The sequence below is a fragment of the Micromys minutus genome (assembly GCF_963924665.1).
Source record: "Micromys minutus genome assembly, chromosome: 7".
NCBI classification, from domain to species: domain Eukaryota; kingdom Metazoa; phylum Chordata; class Mammalia; order Rodentia; family Muridae; genus Micromys; species Micromys minutus.
In genome coordinates, this window is record NC_137976.1 from 8708600 (window position 1) to 8728587 (window position 19988).

The 19988-nt window shown below is 46.5% G+C and overlaps 1 protein-coding gene across 1 annotated transcript in view; it reads right to left on the reverse strand.

The window, feature by feature from the left end:
* Nucleotides 1-5803: 5803 nt before the first annotated feature.
* BACH1 (BTB domain and CNC homolog 1) overlaps nt 5804-19988 on the reverse strand; it is a 34548-nt gene continuing 20363 nt past the window's right edge. Inside the window, exons 3-5 of the mRNA XM_080919430.1 lie at nt 17845-19158; nt 15591-15797; nt 5804-8708 (exon numbers count right to left, since the gene is read on the reverse strand). Coding sequence (XP_080775556.1) covers nt 8274-8708; nt 15591-15797; nt 17845-19158 — 1956 coding nt within the window. The 3' untranslated portion in view covers nt 5804-8273. The remainder of the gene's footprint in view (nt 8709-15590; nt 15798-17844; nt 19159-19988) is intronic.

The following is a 19988-nucleotide window of genomic DNA, read 5'->3' on the forward strand; positions in this document are numbered from 1 at the left end:
CCAAGCTGCAATTCGGAGCCCCAGAAGCAGATGCCTCTCAAGACTGGGTCTGTGCGTTCCTCTTCCTCCCAGTCCTTTTAATGAGAGCTTAGATTTATGCCTGAGCCACTGCCCAAATCTGTGTCATTCCTTTACTTCTTAAGCGCAAACCTCACACGGACTATTTCAGGCATGCCACAGCTGTCTGCCCTCCCAGACCCTGGCGAACACAATCTATTAGGTTCTTACGCTGGCCAATTTCCCCCGCCTTATCAGAGTGTCCCACCCACTCCTTGTTCCTATAAAGTTTTAAACTCTGCGCGGTTTCATGCACAGCCCCACTCCTCTGTGCAGCTGAAGGTGACCAGTCTGAGCCGACAGCCTGAGCTCTAGGAACGCCATGGGAGATGTCTTAGCAGATTAGACTTTCCACAGTTCCCTGAAAGTCACCCTTCAAATACTGGGAGATCGTAAAGCTCGACCAAGGACAAAACCACCAGTGGGCAATCCTCTACCCAGTGTTTAAGGCTGTCTAAATCGAATGGAACTCTCCACGTGGTTGCGCCACAAAGCAAGATTCAAGCAGCACTTCCTTACACACGGTGAATAGCAGATCTGAAAACTGCTATCATATCCCATCATAGAGCAATTAGAAAATTATTTGGGTCCTGGTGTTCAGAAAGAAGTTAACTCTTCAGGAAAGAACTGGCTTTCTAAGAATAATTAAAAGTTAACTTGGAATTGAAAGCAGCAGATACCGAAAGGACGGCTGTGTTCAGGACGCAGACTGCTTGGTCCTGAAAACTCACTCTGATCTCTTCCTTCAGACCTGAAGAACAACACGGGGAACCGAGGTTAGGGAGGTGGGGAAACGGCTCGGGGGTGAGCACTTTGATTTTTAAAGCTGGGGAGGCAAGTTCAGGGCTTTCACTGAGGCCTGCCTTTCTTGAGGCCACCCTGCTGCTTTCTCTCAAACTTCTGGAAGCTTCCAGATTCTTACCTCCGTGTCGTTCTTCTCCTCATTTCTTCCTGTGTTTAGACAAAGCGCTTCCCCTTAACCTCCCTTGGAGGCTGACGTGGAGTGTGTGACTGATAGAAACCCGGCAGCTCTCACCTCTCCTCAGTCACTTTTCACCTTGGAACAATGTCCCTCCCACCAGAAGCAGTCTGATGTTGGGGTTGGTCTGGTGCTGCTTTGGTATGCCAATCATCTGGTTGCCCCGTGAGATCCTCATCCTCACGTACACCAAGTGATGCAATTAAGCCTTCCTCCCCAAGCTAATTGGTCAATAAAAGGCTAAAGCATGTGAAAGATGGGACTTAATGACAGGGGGCTGGGGGGAGAAGAAGCAGGTAACAAGGGCACACACGGTTCCCATGTAAGTCAGAATAGCTCAAACCCTACCCAATCTAGGCTTACAGCTTATAAATAAAATATGTGTCTTTTATACAGACTAGCTAGAATATATAATTCGTTTTATAGTATAGGTCATGTGCTGCTGAGAGGAAACCTTCTCTCCAAGAAAATGAGTGTAGGGAAATTATTTCCCTCCGACAAGAAGAAACTGCTAACGGAACTCTATTAGCCCAGTTCTGGAGTCTCCCACGCGGTGCTAGCGCGGAGCACCTGGTCATCAGCAATTGGGATTTAATTCGGCTTTGCATCTATTACCATCCCCCCCCCCCCCCAGTTTTAACTGTGGGGAGGAACAGAAAAGTATCTGAGAGGCACCATAGAGAGGTGTGAGCAATGGTGTGAAAGCGCTTGCGTTTAGGGTCCCTGAGTTCTGCGCAGGCTCGGAGAACAGCGTGCTGCGCAAGCTCAGAGCAGGCATTTGGTAGCCAAACTGCTTTGGTAGTGAAGCTGGTCTAGGCGAGCATTTTGAATCTGAGCGATGCCACAGTGTAGCGTTTTATTCAGCAAATGTGATTCCTGTGGAAGTCCCTTCATGCCTTCCTTGTGCCTTAGAGAATGTCGTTTAGACACTTTTAAGCCAAAGTCACCGGAACCTTAGCAGAAATGTGGTCACCATTCCCTGGAATGAGAGTCCTTCTGGCGCGCCATCATACTGCTCCTCTGCCAAGACTCCGAAGGGACTCTTGACAGTGACACACACGAGAAGATCATAGCTCTGTCACCTATGATGAAACCATGCAGCCGTGCAGGTACTAATAGCAGGGAAAATGGTGTTCCCATAATGAAGCACCCCATGTGCTTTATTGAAGACGCCCAGTGTGTCTACAGGAAGAAATGACCAGTGCCTTGACTTCCACCCATCATTTTCTTCTGCGGAGAATCTACTATGGTCTTTAAACAGCAGAAATGCCCCTCGGGCTCCAACCCCATAGACTGCTGGAGGCCTTTCAGACTGCAATGTGCCTGGCTAAGTCGTGGGCAGCAGGCTTGTGGGAGCCCTCTCCAGCTCCAGCAGCTATACAGTCACAGTAATGCCCTAGCAGCAAGCTTTGTGTGGGTTTGGTGGTCGGAGGTGCAGTACGGACCTCAGACTCCGCAGCTGATGTCTCAAAGAATTTATAAGACTTTCAAGTATAAATAGGAAGGATGTGTACCCATTACTCAGTTTCCAAGGCAACTGGGTTCCAAGGAAGGTAGAGCACTCCTGAGCTTTTGAGAGACATCTCGGCAAAGCCAGTAGGACACACCAAATTCCACACTATTGGTCCCAGAGTGAAGAGCAGAGATTCCAGCCTTGAATGAATCTCATGAAAGAGGCTGGTCTTCAGTACTTTGGAGAGCCAGTCCCTAGGCAGTCACTCTTTTAGGCCACATTCCAGTGACCTGGTCTAATCACAAGGTCCCAAGGGAGCTTAATCAGGTCCCTTCAGCCCATGCCAGAACGGTCCTGTTGGAAAGGAAGTGTAAATTAAGGGATCATGCAGTGGTTGGTCCGTCTCCCAGAATGCTTACAGTCAAAACCAAGCCTTTTCTAAGCAGTCCCAACAGAGTTCTGAGCACAGGTTGTGAGTTCCAGAACAAATCTCTCAGAAGCAGAAGGCAGTACCCAAGCCCCCCTCCCCATACTATTGAGTTCTATGGTCATGCTGGCCTCCGTAAGCATGGAGCTCAGAGGCTATAGCTCTGTCTGGGACAAGTGATTTACATCTTGGTATTAGCTGACTTCAAAGAAGTTGTGGTAACTTTACCTATGTGCTAAACCACTAGTTCTCAACCTGTAGTTCACAAGCCCTTTGGGGGGACAAATGACCCCCGTGATGGTCACCTAAGACCATCAGAAAATGCACACATCTACATTATGACATAACAGTAGCAAAATCAGTTACGAACTAGTAACAGAAGAATTTCATGGTTGGGGATCAGCACGGCCCAAGAACTGTATTAAAGAGTCACGGCATTAGGAAGGCTAAGAACCGCCACTTTAAATGGTGATCATATCAGATAAAGCCCTAGCTTTAACCCTTTCCAGGTTCCTGCAGCTTTCATGGGGCAACAAAGCTAAGGTTTCCAGGAGAAACTCCACCCCATCCTAGGCACTGCTAGGACTAGCAGGGCTGTATGGGGTTCTAGTTTTCTTACACTGTCTGAATCCAGGTGGGCAGATGACTCAATTCTTCTAGACTTCAGTTTTGAAGCTTTGAAATTTAACTTCCTGAGGGACTGACTCTGAATTTGTCCCAACTGAAAGCTCAACAGACTTTTGTTTAACTGCTTTAGTCCTTCACAGGCATCTTTCTAATGGGCTCAGTGTTCACTTACTCCCAACCTCTGATACGCTGTCAGTGTACGAGGCAAGCAGGGAAAGAAGGGGGTTACAAATGGTAGAGATGAGACTTTGCAGTTTGGAGTTCACAAGAAAATTCTACTTATTTAGTTACTAGTATGTTGCTGGGTCCACTTTACAGACTTCTAGGGGACCAAATCTCTACCAACCAACCACAGCCCGGAATGTGAGAGCCTAGAGCAGGAACCTGGTGGGGGGGAGGAAGAAGTTTCCATCTCCAGAGTGTCAATCAAAATTCGCAGACAGCACCCATGTCTGCAGATCCACCGACTGATTTAGAGGTGGGAATGTTACAAACGCTGCCCTCTCTCCTGTGTCTGGCTCGCTTTAACCCTCTGAAATCATCACACTGCTTGTCACCTGAACGCTTTCAGATGCCATCTTAAGGCCTGATCAGTCTCCTCAGGACTTCACATCAGTGTGACTAGACACCTCAGGACAATGACTAGTGAAGGTTGCCTGTGTGCCGTAGGCTGCTCAGTACGCATCCTACACCGGAACGGTTGAAAATCAGTGTTAACAGGCTGTGGCCTTCGATGGCCTCAAAACCAAGCAGGTGCTCAAAGCTCAGATCTCATGTCCTTGATGGGGAAACCGATCTGAGAGAGAACACGTGTGTGTTGTGAGTGCACACGTGTTCATTCATGAATCCACGTGCATGTGTGTGCACCATAGATAATCTAGAATGTCAATCCTCAGGATGCCACCTCTATTTGCTGAGACAGTATCCTTCCTGGCTTGGAACTTACCAACTGGGCCAGGCTGGTCAGGGTTGGAGAGTCCTAGAGATGTGCCAGACTGTGCCTCCCCTGATGCTGTCATCATCAGGAACACACGGCCCAAGGATGAGTGGCAATATCTGGATTCTTTTAATGAGTTTTGAGAAATGAACTCAGATCCACAGCGAACGCTTTACCAACTAACACACTTCCTCGACTCTGATTGGAAAGCACCCTGTACATGCACCTGCTCCACAGACTGAAACTCAGTAAATCAAATGCAGTGTTTCGTTCCCTCCCCGACCCCAGGCATAAGATACTCAACTAATCAAACTTCTCCCCCATCGACACATAATCTGACTTGTAGGAACTGATCAAAAGACTAACATGTAAGTTGCCGTAAGCAGTGAGACGGGAACGTACAACTCCAGTCGACTGGAAGCCGTGTTAGGAACTTTATTTAACTGTCAGTCTACTATCACCATCTAAGACTTATATTGACACATCCAGACAAGCACATTAGAAAGAAAATGTAAATTCATTATTGGCAGGTGTACTACTAATGAAACATGGGCTTTAAAGGACAGGAATATAGGAGTTCAGTGGTTTTATTGCCATTAGAAAAATTATATTATGAAAGATACAAAAAAATCATTATTATTATTTGTTTATTTTACAATCAGTATGCCATCTTTTACCATTATGGCTTTAGATTTTCATTCTACCCAACCGGTGTCCATGCCTTAATAAAACAGTTAAAATATTTACAAATTCAAAATAGATGTTTCATAACTGAAAAGTTCACCTGAGAATTCACTGTAACATCGCCATTTGCTTCTCTTTGTTGCCAAGTTGTTAGCGTGGCTGAGCCTCACGCCATCCCCGCTATCCCTGTGCCACGTATGTTGAATTTCTAAATTAAAACTGGCTAAACATCAAGCTACAGTAAATTGTTATAAAGCCTGCAGGTGGACAGCCAATGCCATATCCCTACTTATTCTGAATATAACAATTTAACCAATTATTTTGATTGTAGCTATAGTACTCAAATAAGGGGCAAAAATCTAACATGACATCATTGTATTGAGTCAGACACGACAGCTTAAAAAAAAAAAAGAAAAAAACAAAAACCTCACCGGGCACTGAGAAGGCCGGCTCACATGAGGAGCTCCAACTGTGCCCCGATGCAGAATACCAACTTCATCCACTGCCCAAGCTCAGCATGAAGGAAAAGACGTGTGTTGTACACACGAGATCCTATCACTTGTCTTCGGCTACCCCCCCCCCCCCGAAAAAAAAAAAAAACTTCCTTAAAATGTTTTTGGAAGTTCAGTTAAAACAGGCATACGTGTATAATGCTATGCGATATGTTTCTATTATTACCCACCTTATGCCCAATAGACAAAGGTCAAACCTGTCCTGTCCACCTAATACAACTTGAAAGTCACAAAGGTATGAGGTAGTGTAGTTACTTGTATTACATGCTGGCTGTTAAAAGTAATGCTAAATTTTAAGAAATGTTACACTTGGCCAATTACCAGACACCCTTAAAATTAACCCTTAATGCTAAGCTGTTCATGGATAAAAAGAAATTTAAACCAAGTGTCTTAAAGAAAATACCTTTAAACTGAGGGGAAAGCTGGGTTTTATCATAAAATGGTAAGTTTCCAAAGCAAATATTTACATTTAAAGCAGAAGATGTGACATATGTACACACAAGAACCATGACAGACAGCCGAGTGTACAGTGAGGTAGGAAATCCATTGGCTTGTATAAGATTTTACACTTTGTAAACCAGAGAAGTTTTCATATTATTTTAAGTTGAATCTAAACTTACAAATATCAAATAGCTGCGTGGGGACATATACATACATATGTATGTATATATGTGTATACATATATATACATATGTGTGTGTGTACACACATATACAACTCTTTTGTAACATGGGATGCATTATCACACAGAGAGCACTCTCTCCCAGGCAAACTGAGTGAGCTTTTCAAAGTTTCTAGAAAATAACTCCAATTTAATTTTCTCTTCCAAACATGAAACCATACCACCCCCTCCCTTGCTGTACCCCAAGGGAAAAGGGCAATTATCTGATAACTGTGAAATCAATAAATATTGCTGCTGGTCCCCGTATCTTCTCATGGCAAACATCAGCCTGCCACAGACTGGATACCACTCAGGGTACTGTGCACTCCCCTTCCCTCCCTCTGTCCCTGTCCCTCTGCCTTTCCATAGGTGCAGCATGCAGTTAAGTGTCTCTCTCAGGTCTGTGACCTGAAGAGATGCCATCCTATTGACTATTCCCCTGACAAAGGACTCCTGGTGGGAGATGTCTGATACAGAGGGGCTTCAGACGTAGGCTCTCCCTCACTAAGGTTCTGAGAGCCTGAGGGTCAGACCCTCCCCAAAGCCCTGAGGAAATCCCATGTACCCCAGGCATATAAAGTAGCGTTCAGAGACTCTGAATGTCCCGTTTTGACTGCAAACTGCCTTTTGAGGTCAGGACTGGATATCCCACATCTAGGTGTTCAGAGTGTGTCCAATTGTAAGGCATCTCACATTTCTTGAACCAAGATATGGAACCCGTCTAAACAAGGTTCTGTCTCCACTGCTGAGGTCTACAGGGTGAGATTCCAGAATGGCTAGGGATCACTGCAAAATGTTACGGGGGTAACTGCTCAGCTTATCATCAACTCACTTTCTACCAACATTAGATCAGCACAAGATTGATCTTTCAATGCCCAAGTCAAACTGGTGTGTGTGACTTTACACCATACCAAATGTGGGAAGAGGAAAAACGGATTCAATCTGGTTCTCAAGTGCAAACCCCATAATGGACCGAGACCGAATTTCATCGATTCAAACGCCAGCAGAGCCTCAGCCCCACGGTTGCCTCCACTGCAGCTTCTGTACAGACCACGAGTCTTTGCTAGGATGCCCATAAGCCGCTCCTCTGCTCAGTGTAGACACTTCCTTCTCCTTGACCCCAATGCCCTCGTGGTCACCGGTGACCTGCAATGAGATGATTGACAGCCTCGCGCAGTGTGAAGCTCGGGGACCGTGGCAACCACGGTTCTGCCAGACTGTGCACACCAAGGCCACTTCAGCCTAACTCCCAACTTCTTCCTCCATGGGACAAGGAAAGTCAGGGAACAGAAAGTTTCTAACAGCTGAAACTAAAGAGAGGAACAAAAGCGAGAGCAGGAACATTACACTTTCTAGTCTCTGCAGCTAAAACTCCTCGTCAGTACTGAGGACAGAAGCCTCCGGCTCAGGCTGGCTGTGGCCTTTGACTAGGTCGTGCCAGGGCAGCCTCAGAGTCACAAGGTCCAGCGCATGCTGGACTTTGGTAAGAGCTGAAGGAGCATAGCACTAGAGTTCAAAGGGGATTCTTCTTCCGTAATCGCTTAGTACCCCACTTCTGGGGAGATCACCACTGTACTGCTTAGGGAGGAGTCTTCTTTCTAATCAGTAGGTTACCCACAGCCCAGGAGGACTGTGTCCAGAGGCTTCAAGCTGTTGAAACTGATACTGCAGTTCTATTGCTGTAGTTATTTTGAACACTAGGAGATTATTACCTGGTTACTCTATATTTTCACAAACAATTCCCCATCATTCAAGAGATAGAGCATGTCATGTCTCCTATGAAAACAAGGAGAACTCAGGGTCACCTTAAAGAGAAATTCCCTCAATAGGAAGCTACCAGGAGGAGCAGGGCTGCTAAGACACAGCCACACTAGGCTCTCCAGACAATGCCCGAACATCAGAGGGAAAGCCATGGGCTGAAGGATGCTCGTGCGCTTTACTCGTCAGTAGTACACTTGTCAGACATCTGCTGACAGAAGTCTGAGATCCCAGCAGTCTGCCGACAGGGTTCCAACAGCGTGGTCTGCTCCGGGGCAGCTGCGGTGGTTGGCTGAGACTCCCGCACAAGCTCCTGGCCGGCTCGGCTGTTCCCTCGCCCACAGGGAGGTGGTGCGGTTGGAGGCACGTCAGACACACTGAAAACTGAAGTAAAAGCAAGTTCGCCATCAGGAGTACTTTTTCCTTTCTCAGAAATTAAGAAAGAAAGCGGGCAGTCTGAGGCCGAGTACTTGGCAAGGATCTGGATCTGCTCTGGACTCAGAGCGGCTTCCTTGCACACTTGTTGACAAAGTCCGGTAAGATTCTGCTTTGTCTCCCCCAGCGTCGACAGAATGTGATCTCGCTCCTTCAGCAAGCTCTCCTTTTCGCTTTGCTGCAGAGGGGAGAGAGAACACAATGGTCTTTATTGTGTTCACTGGCATCTCTACAGCAATCAAACACTCCGTGTCTACAATGTCTTCTTGATCATACCGAATGCTGCCTTTCAATCAACTCAAACACACACCCATGACAAATCACCAGACACACTTGCAATGTTTGCTGCAGCCCTACTCAGCATACCTAAGTCAGGGGACCGAGCCAGGTGCATCAGTACACCTCGAAATCTTTTCCACCATCAAGAAAAATGAGGTTATGTTTGCAGGAAAACAGACTCAACTGAAGCTTACAATAAGCGAATTAAGGCAGCATTCGAAACACCAAGGTTCTCTCTCACCTGTAGGTCCTAGATTTTTATCCAGACTCATAAAAATCACATGATATGAAAGCAGAAACAAGTCTAGAGGAACAAAGAAGACTCAAGGGAGTGGAAAGGAGATGAGGACGTTCTCGATGTATAATATGTGCTTGTATGACAGTGTCCTCATGTAATATAATATGTACACTACTCCATGTACATAGTATTCCATATACAAGGAATATGTAAGCTGAAAGTTGAACACCCAGACACAGACAGACAGGCAGACAGACAGACAGACAGACACACACACACACATAAATCCGTCATCCAACACTCCTAGAGTCAGTCCTATGTTGAAATTCAATACAGGTGTGCACAAAAGTGCTCCAGTGTGTGTGAAGTTGGTAGCCACCACTAAACATCCTTCTGCTCTTACGGATGAAACCCTGAATTGTCAAGTAAGGCGGAAAGCAGGGAAAGACCTTGTAGCTGGCTATCAAAATGGGCTGGGCTCTGGCCAGGATTCCAAGGCAAACTCAGTGTCTAGAGAGCTTGGGTTTGAACTGTAGCTAAACACAGACTTGACACCGTGTGGAGACCAACACAGGTCCTCGTTTAGACCCTGAAACTTACTCACTGTAAGACAGCTAATTCGTGCTTTCCGGAGATGTGACTGTGAGCCCAAGATTATGGTCAGTGTTTAATTATGCGCTATAGGATCCACAGGCTCAGTAAACAGGAGTAAGAACTCAGCATGTCCATTCCAGATGCCTGGGGGTGACTTCCTATAGTGTATGAGTGAAGGGGTTAATCCTGCGTGTACTGTTCCTCAGTGGGGTATTTGTTAAATTTCTACAAAACGTGTACCACAAAGTAAGTTTGCCTGGTCTGTCTCTTCTACCCATACCAGACACCACAGCCAACAGCACCCCCTTTCCACCCTCATCGCCCCCCTCCACCTCCTCCTATCACTCCTAATCTCCTAGGAGCTAGGTGACCTAACAGGCTGCTTGTAAAGTCAGTGAGTGCTAACCGAGGGACAGCATCAGTGTCTTGGGGAACCAGAGGCCACTGCCATCTGCTTCACTCACTGACAAGCTCTGCAGAGCCGAGACTACTGCAAACCACTGACATGGGCTGTCTTACAGCACTAACTTCTCATGGTTCCTCTAGCGCAAGAACCGTTTAATGGTAGTAAGAGCTTTGCTAGACTCAGACGTACTCTTACGGTTTCATATTCACAAAAATAATTCTACAGTGTTATGTTTGTAAATTATTACAATTATATGATACTTTAGAATATGCAATGAATAGGAATTTTTGTTAGAAATTTTTATAATAGAGAACAATTCCCCAATTTGTTCGGATTTTTTGTTTCTTTTAAAACAAAAATAAGAGCAGGTCAAAATGAATATGCACATGCTTGTGTGTAAGTTGGATCCTCATTCAGCCGTTTCCTCTTACATAGAATTTGTCAGTTAGAGACTTCTGATAAAATCGATGTGTGGGTGTCAAGAGAAGAACAGCAGATGGCCATTCCTGGGAAGACCCACATCTAATACCATGTGTGCCTTCTCTGCACCTCTCTGCAGCTCTTCCTAGTAGGAACAGAAACAAGACCCTGGAAGAGAACAAGAACCCTCTTTCCTCAGTGACAGTGACAGTCTGGGTTCCTCCATCACAGCCGAAATGAAGCCATTCTCAATCAAACAGAGTAAATGTCAAGAGCTGCTGGCCTTTTAAATTAGGCAAGGTTAGCTGTAACAAGGACTGGGCTTCCTGCCGCAAATCACACTGCTCAAAAGATCACAAATATTATGCAACTTTTGTATCTTCATCTGTCTGTCTGTCTATCTACATATCTATCTATCTATCTATCTATCTATCTATCTATCTGCCTGCCTACCCACCTACCTACCCACCTACCTACTCACCTACCTACCTACCCACCTACCTACCTACCTACCTACCTACCTACCTACCCACCCACCTACCTACCTACCTATCTATCTGTCATTCATTAAAAATGTCCAAGAGTCAGGGGGAATGGCTCAGTGGGTCGGGAGTGATTACTGCACAAACATAAGGACCCCAGAACCCAAGTAAAAAGTTAAATGTGGTCATACACTGGGGCTAACCTGCTGTAGCCTCAGCCTCAGCACTAGGGGTGGAATCTTAGAATGAATGCCACGGCTTGCTGGCTAGACAGTTATGATGGTTTATTTGTATATGCTTGACCAAGGGAATGGCACTATTAGGAGGTATGGCCTTGGAGTAGGTGTGACACTGTATGTGAGGGCTTTAAGACCCACTTCCTAGCTGCCTGGAAGTCAGTCTTCTCTTACAGACGAAGATGCAGAACTCTCAGCTCCTCCTGCACCATGTCTGCCTGGATACTGCCATGTTCCTGCCTTGATGATAATGGACTGAACCTCTGAACCTGTAAGCCAGCCCCAGTTAAATGTTGTCCGTATAAGAATTGCCTTGGTCATGGTGTCTGATCACAGCAGTAAAACCCTAAGACACCAGCCTAGCCCAAACAAACAAACAAACAAACAAACAAACAAAAAACCACACACAACAAAAAACAAACAAACAAAAGTCCTGGCCAGCTGCAGATGTGCTGAAAGGGCAGAAGACGAAGGAGAAAGAACCCATATAGCCTCTGGCCACTCATGAATATACAAGAGTAGGACACACACATAGACACACACACACTCACAATTTTAAAAATAAGAATGTTCCATGGATGACTTGTGCTGATGATAAGTTCTAGAATCTTCCGTCTGTTTCTCACACTCCAAGTAACTCCTTCACAGCCACATTTGAGGCAAGTAACTGGTGTTTCCATTTATTCTATTTTGAAAACATCCATTTACCTGGGCAAGTAAGCAACCCAACATAATCGCTTCATGGCAGTATCCGCACCCCGCACGGGAGGATCAGGAGTGAGACACCACCTGGAGACTTTTTAAAAGGGGGGTGGCAACAGTTGAGCACTCACTTGACATATGTGAGGCGCTAGGCTCAGGACTGGAGTTGGGGGAGAATGTGGTCTGAGCACCCCAACTTCAAACACAAGCCAACTTCTGAAGATTCTAATTGTGTGCTCCGTAAGAGGAACAGGCTGAAGAACTGTTTTCTGAGGAACAGGACGGCCGTACAGACACGGACATGGTGCCCCGTGTGACACACCTGGGCTGCGAGCTCACCTGTTAGCTCCTGAGGTACACACCTGAACGGCGTGTTCCTACCTGAAGCTCTGAGTGTTTGTGTACCCACACATATCCAAACATGAAAGGACTCCGTGTGGTTCGAAGAGTGTGGGCCTGCACAGCGGGGCTCCCGGGACTGCTGCTGCTCTGGCTGGGAGGGTAAGTGAGCGAGCAAAAGGCTTGGACATGACTGCATACATTCAGGCCACGCTAACTGCTTCAGCGTACTGCGCTGTGTTCTTCAGTAGTGAACCTCGTTTATTATGAACTGTTTACTTTATACTCTAGGGTTTTTAACATTTGAAATAACACAGCTTACCATGTTAAAAAAATAAATAAAAAAACAAAATAAGAGGGTGATGGTAGAGTTCCAAGTTTGTACCTCAAGTACAAATGCTGTGTAGCTATAGCAAAGTATTTTCTGTGTCCTTAGCCTGTCCGTGTTCTTCCTTTTCCTTTCCTTTTTAAAGTACTTAAAAATATATTTATTTTTTTTAAAAGAGGGACACATGCTGGCCCAGTTTTCACAGGATCAGCAGTATCGGTGTCCCTGATAACACCTCAATACCTTGCCCCTTTGGAGGGTCTTCAGGGGTGTGACACACATTGAGCCCCTTCTGTGATAGATAGCGCTGGTTCCTCCAGCTCCCTCCCATGATGGGAAAACTGACTCAGTGGAGCTCTGAATCATCCATGATGTCACCGTGTGCCATGCATCTGTAGTTCAAGCATCACATTTATTTCTTCTGGCAGCCTCCTCATTCTTACTTGCTAATAAGCATACTTTTCCCCACCAGCACCACTTCCTTTTGGGGTAAGTCATATGAGGCAGAACTGACATTTATGGTTTGTAAATGACTAGGGTGAGAGTAGTAAGGAATAATGGGGTTCAGGGACGGACAGCCATAGCCCAGCTCAAGTACACATAAGCAGCAGGCTCTCTGGGTGGGGCTTTGTGACAGCTGAGCTGTGAGGAGAGCAGGCCCCATCAGCTGTATTCTCAGGCTGCTCCGGAAGACTGCATTCTCAGCTCTCTGCTGTCTCTGCTCTCCCGTCATACACAAGCACATAAGCCTCATGAGGCCAGTCCTCCTCCTTCCTCCTGGGGCATTCAGAGATGACTGTTACTTGTCCTCGTGACGCCCTAGGAGCTGGGAGCAACCCGCTCATGGCTTCCCAGATCCACACTATTCACAAGACCTGGCTCTGTCCTAGGGACTCCACCTCAGAGTATATTCCATCTACTCTCAGATGGTTCCTGAGCTTTGTAACCAGAATCTATATCAATACAACAGGGAAATACAACTAGCTATTTTGATCTCTGCATTCCCAGTAAGGGCCACAGAACTGGAAAGCAATGGTCTCTCTTTGATCTGATAAAAGGAGCCCTCAGGGCTGAGAAGAAGGGGGCAGAGTAACCCCAGTCAGAGTTTACTGCTGAGCTGCTCAGTCTGACAAGCAGGAGTCACCCCAGAAGGGACTTAACCAAGACAACAGTCCCGACAGCCTGCTTTTCCACATCAATTGTTCTCTTCGCTAATGATTGACATGGAAGAAGTCTACCCACTGTGGGCCGTGCTACCCCTGGGTAGCTGAGCTAAGCCACGGGGAGGAGTTAGTAAGCAGCACTCCCGTGTGATCTGTGCTTCAGTTCCTACCTCCAGGTTCCCGGCGTGTGTTCCTGCCCTGCCCTCTCCGGAAGATGGGCTGTGGACTCGGACATGAAGTAAACCTCTCCTCCTCTAGTAGCTTGTGGTTGTGGTGTTCAGCATAGCAATAGAAAGTGAACTAACACAATCGTTAGAGGAGACATCAGGAAGGAAGCCAACAGAGGCAGGGAGAACTGGCTGTAAGTAAACAAAGATGTGGCCGTAACAAGAAAATCACTGGGGTCTATTAGGTGCTAACTCTGTGAGCCTTAGGAGTTCTGACACAGTAAACCATTGCCCTTCACAAATGGACATCTTAACTTCAAAGTCACACACACACACACACACACACACACACACACTTTAGATTGCATCTACCCTCGTCACCCTAGATATATGAATTCGAATTCTGTTTGGAAAAAAAAAAGTTATCCAGCAACCTAGCATCTGCCTTCAGTCCCCAAATATGGGCCCAGTGAGCCGGCGATGGCGAACTGCAAAGCTGCTCTCAAACAGCAAATGCAGCGGGTCTTCAGCAGACACGCTCACTTTTCGGAGTGAGACGTCTGTAAATGATGAGCAGGAAGCAGAGGCAGGCGCTCTGGTTCACTCCTAAGACAGTTCTGCAGCCCGACAGTACAGAAAGCATCCGTCAGTCACTGGCAAGCAGGACAACCTCATCCATCCAGGGAGGGGCAGCTGACGCTAGACTGACATCACAGACAGCCAGCGTGCAATGGCACTGCAGGCCCTGCTGCCTGTGAGCCTGCTCTGTGGTCCTAGGAACTCCAGTCAGCCCCAGGTCTCACCTGCCTTCTCCTCCATCTTTTCACACAGCTGTACGGTACCTCTCCCTAAGGATGTGCATGGTAATAGTACATAATCGAAAATTTATGTTTCAACTACTCTTAAAACCATACAAACATCTTTTACATCTTACTGTTTCTGGTCTCACTCGGAATGTTCACGCCTAAAGTACCTGAAGACCAGTTGTAAGTTCAACTTTAAATTTTCACCCTTGATGAGCAAAGACACAAACCCTGAGTATTTGCGGACTCTGGCTCCTGTTTCCTGCTGCTGCCGCCCTGTCACCTGGCCCATGTGTGGCCCTCACTGGCCTACACCATCACTGTCCTCTCACACAGTGGGGGCAAATTAATAATCTTGCAGTTAGCTTATGCTTTGAAGCTGAAGTTGGTGGGTCCAATAGGCAGGCACCCCATGCCCTGAGGATCCTGCCAGAGCTCGAAGGTCTCTACTCTAACTACGACGTCACATCAGACTTTTCCCTTGGCAGAGAGATCCTGGTTCATCTGCTTGGTTTTGGTACCAGAACAGGTAATTCAGGTCCACAGTTCTACTCAACTGGAAAACAGCTTTTACAGGAATCAAACATCATAGATTAAAGTACTGTATAATTGCTTTAATGTTCACTCAACCACTAAGGATTAGACAGAACAGTCATTAAATTAAAAAATCATTTAAAAAAATACCCAGAAATACTTCCCCACCCACACATTTTAGTTTTTAGTATACCTTCCTAAAAATGCAGAATGTATATATATCCAAAGACCGTACTTTTTATCTTTCAATCTCCCTGAACATGTCCTAATCTCCCTTAAAAGGTGCTTGAACTCTGAATCTTACCTTGGACCTTAAGTAACTATTTATTCTACAGACAGACAGATCTGGGACTTGGCAGCCACACTTACCAGCTTCTCGATCTCCGACTCCAGGTTCTGGATGCAGTCGAGCTTCCTCTTGCGGCAGCGCTGCGCGGCGATCCTGTTCTTACTCCTCCTGCGGATGTCATGGATACAGTCCAGCTGCTCTGGGGTCAGCTTGTGCATCTTCAGCAAGGACTGGAAATCATTTCTTGAGAGCGAAATTATTCGCTGAGCATTGAATGGCAGCTTCACCTAGAACGTGAAGTGAGCATTAGGAAGGAGCTACTGCAGTGAAGCCAGCCCTGCACGTTAGTCCACGGGAAGACACGCACTGCATTTCCCAGAGACTTTAGCACATTACCAAAGACACTGACCTTGGGTTGGAAGAAGGGTTCAAAGGTTTGGGGTGTTACTGCCCCTGCAGAGGAGTGGAGTTCTATGTCCAGCCCCCATGTTTGGGCAGCTCACAAGTGACTGTGACCCCAGCACCAGAGACCCAACACCTCTGCTTTCTGTGGGCACCAGCACACGTAGAAGCACACACGGAGGCACACACATGCACCCAAGTAAAATAAATCCCTCAAAATAGGTCTCTGTTCTTCAGCTTCTACGTAATCTACGCCCAATAAGAACTAACAGCCCACCTGACACTCCTGGCCTTCAAAAGTCAAACACAGGCAAACCGGGCACACCAGCCAAAAAGTAATGCATCCAAAACGAATTTAACTTACTACTATATGCCAGTATTTTACTAGCTAGTATGTAAACAACTCCTTTAAGTTTCTGCCTAAGATTTTTAATGTGTTCCTCATTACCTCCAAATAAATAGCATTTTATCTTTGACTATTAGCATAGAGCAACTTAAATTAAACAACACTTTAAGAAATGTCTTTTCTGTTGAAAACTTAGTTTCACAGGACTTATTTAAAAAGCTAGACCTCTCACTCACCAATGGAGAAAGTACTAGAACAAATTAGGAATATTTTTCCTAGAATATTTTTTTGGTCTGTCTTTTTTGGTGGTGACTGAACCCAGGGCCTTACAATCCATCTCCTTCCAGGAAAGGCAGACTCCTCTGACTTACGCCTCCCAATTGCTACAGAGCAAAAGACAGTGATGAAGAACAGGACGTGGAGAAATGGGTCCTGCTACAGGGACGGCAGGAAGCAGCCGATGCTATGAAAACCAGTTTTCAGGAGGCATGGCAGTGCTCACAGACACAGCGGCCCAGGCAGAGCTCGCCTGAGCCCCATGCAAAGGGGCGTGAACAAAGGAAATGCGGCGTATGCGCACACTGTGGAACTCTAGTCAGCCTTTCGAAATGGAAAGCTACGGTCTGGAGAGCATTACACCAAGCAAAATCAACCAAATTCTACAGAATGGATCCTACATTGTTTTACCTATTATAGGCAATAAGTAAAACAGTAAAGCCAACAGCGATAGAAGAGCGGTGGCCCACGCACTGCGGTGTGGGGGCAGGGCAGGGATGTTCAGTGAGTCAATTACAAAATCGAGTTATAGAGACACCATGCCAATACAATGAACAGACCTAAAAATGCTGTGATGTGTACTTTGGACACTTGCATAAACATGCCTCGTGTTATCACAGACTTAAAATGCAAGTAAAACACATACAGAAAGGTAAAGGAGTATGGTTGAAAATTATTTTAAGAAACAAAGTAAAAACTGCCACTGTAAAGAGAAAACTGACCTTTGAAAACTAAAGAATCCTTATTCCTAATGCACAGATCCCTACTTTCAATTACTGAATCATATCTTACAGAACGCAAGCAGTAAGCACAAACTTCTATACACTGAATGCACAGATCATATGGGTCATATAAGTCGGTAGCTACATGTAACCCATGCGAAATTAAGTTATTCATTAAACAAATACTTAAATGGCTAAAGAAAAACAAAATAATAAATAAAGTCAATAGCTATGAAAATTCATTGAGAAGGCCTACACACCACAATTCTGCAGCTATTCCGAGCCAGCCAGGTTTCACATACCACACTGGTCTCAGGTTTGACAGCCCGGGGGCTGCAGATACTACCGACTGACGTTCTCATTTAACAGTTAGCACCGGGGAGAGCCCTGCTGCCCTTCTCCCTACTGGGGCATGCGATCACGAGTTACTCAAGCCAGACCTGTAGTCTCCTCCATGATGAATACGCACAGCGATGCGCGATGCAGGTGCGCACTCCACCTCTTCGCCCTGGAGCTTGTCACGTGATCCGTCCATCCCTTCCTCCCTCCTTGCAGCTCCTTGAAAGGCGATCGCACACTTCCACTCACCTCACAGTCCTGCTCCCTGGCAGAACAGGACTCGCTGTCCCCTTCCGTGTCGGTCTCGGAGTCATCTCCCAAGCTAATCACACAAGCATACGGGCAAGGCTCCTGCTGAGGCTCCGCGCTGTAATCGTAGTTTCCGATTTCCAAGCTGCTTGAGCAGCCTTCGGAACTCAGAGTACTAATAAAAGGGCAGTTGACGGAGCTGAGAGTTGTGAAAGTCCGCTGGCCTGGCTCAGGGCTCTCGCTGATCCTGATACCCAACCAGGGACACTCAGACCGCCTCTGCGAGTAGCCCTGTTCTGAGCCGGATGACAACTGCATTTGGCAAGATGAATCCGTGCTGCAAATGTCACTCCAGAAGCCTTTGGCCAGGTGCTCTGCCACCTCTCGCTCCACGCTACTCCGATCCTCGGATGCAAGGCTGCTGCTGTCTTCTTTGGGGCCCATGTTAGACTTCAGGTATACATCCTGATTTTCCAATGGCTTCTCATCCTGGGCGTCTGGACCCGACAGGGGCTTTTCTGTTTTCACCGTTTTACTCTGCATCCCAGCAAAGCCCATGTCACCTGACCGCTCGCACGCCTGTAAGACTGACAGGGAGTAGAGCCCGCGAGGTCCTGCAGAATCCTGAGGCGCAGGAGTCACTTCCGCCTGCTCTACGGGACACTGAGGGGCGGGGTCTTTGCACTTTGTGCCTTCACTCTCCATGGCTGGCTTCATTCCTTCACATTTTAAAATCACGTGTAAATCTGCACAGCCCTGCGCACCCCCTAAACACTCAAGTTCAGATGTCTCATTTGGCTGGACAGAGGCAGCATGGACGTCTCTGACGCCGGATTCTAGAGTTCGGATCTTGTCAGTTCCAAACGCTTTCTGGAACTTCCGATATTTGGGGCATAAAGATGGCAATGGCAGCGCCCCATCCTTGTCCATGCACATGGACTGGCACGTCTGACTGACACTGTCTTGGACGGGGGGCGATGCTTTTATATTGCCCTGACACTTTTGGGAGTCACAATGGGGAGTCTGAGCACTTTTCTTTTCCAAGAATTCATCTGCTTCATCGATTTCTGAAAATGAAAATTTAAAATCTGCTTTCTGACAGTGTGGGGAGAAGCATTTTTTCCTTGCGCATTCCCGCTGCTCTGAGGTGGAGTCCAAAAACTTAAACTTGAGAAACTGAAAGCAGGATTCCTCGATATTGTGTATGCTTAGGAACTCCACACACTTGCACACTTCATCAACATTGTCTTTACTTAAAACGAGTTTGGCAGTGTAGGCGAACTGAATTAAAGGTTCAAATCCTTTAACTGTTACCTGTTAACACACAAGGTAAAGATAAACATGTGGTTTAACAGCTGTCTGGTCAAGACACGACAGAAGCAGAAGAGAGGGCAAACTTAGCCGAATTCACTGAGCAACAGGGGCATTAGTTCCGTAAGAAGAGATAACCGTCTAGGACATCGAACCACCTTTACACAGGGTCACATATCAGATATCCTGCCTATCGGATACTTACAATTCATAAAGGGAGCATAACTCTGGTTATGTAGTAGCAACAAAAATAATTCCATGGTTGGGGTCACCACAGCATGAGGAGCTGTGTGAAAGGGTCACAGCATTAGAAAGGTGGAGGGCCGCTCACTGCTCTAAGAGTGCAAAACTAAGGGGGACCAGGCTGAGCAGAATACAACCCCTATTCAACAGGAGTACACCTCCAGTTTTGTAATATCATATCAATACGTGTTACTTATTAAGACATTACCATGATCCCCCCATGTAGAAACAATTCATCTATGAAATAAAGCAGGACAAATCCACCTACAGTCCTGCTAGAAGAAAAAGTCAATGACTTTGCCAGGTGTCTGAGGCTAGCCCAGCTTCCGGGGGCCAAACAATGTGAGCAACAATAAACTACAGAGGGGAATTTCTAAAATTAAAAGTATTGCTGGAGAGCCAGCTCAGAGATCGCAGGCACTTGAAGCTCCTGCAGAGAGTGGGTTGGATTCCAGCACCCACATGAGAAGGTTAACTACTGCTTTGCCCCAGCTCTGGGACACGGGATGGGAGATGGGATGGGAGCAAGGATGCCCATGCTGGCACCCACACTCTTATCATAGATACACATAAGCACACAACATATGACC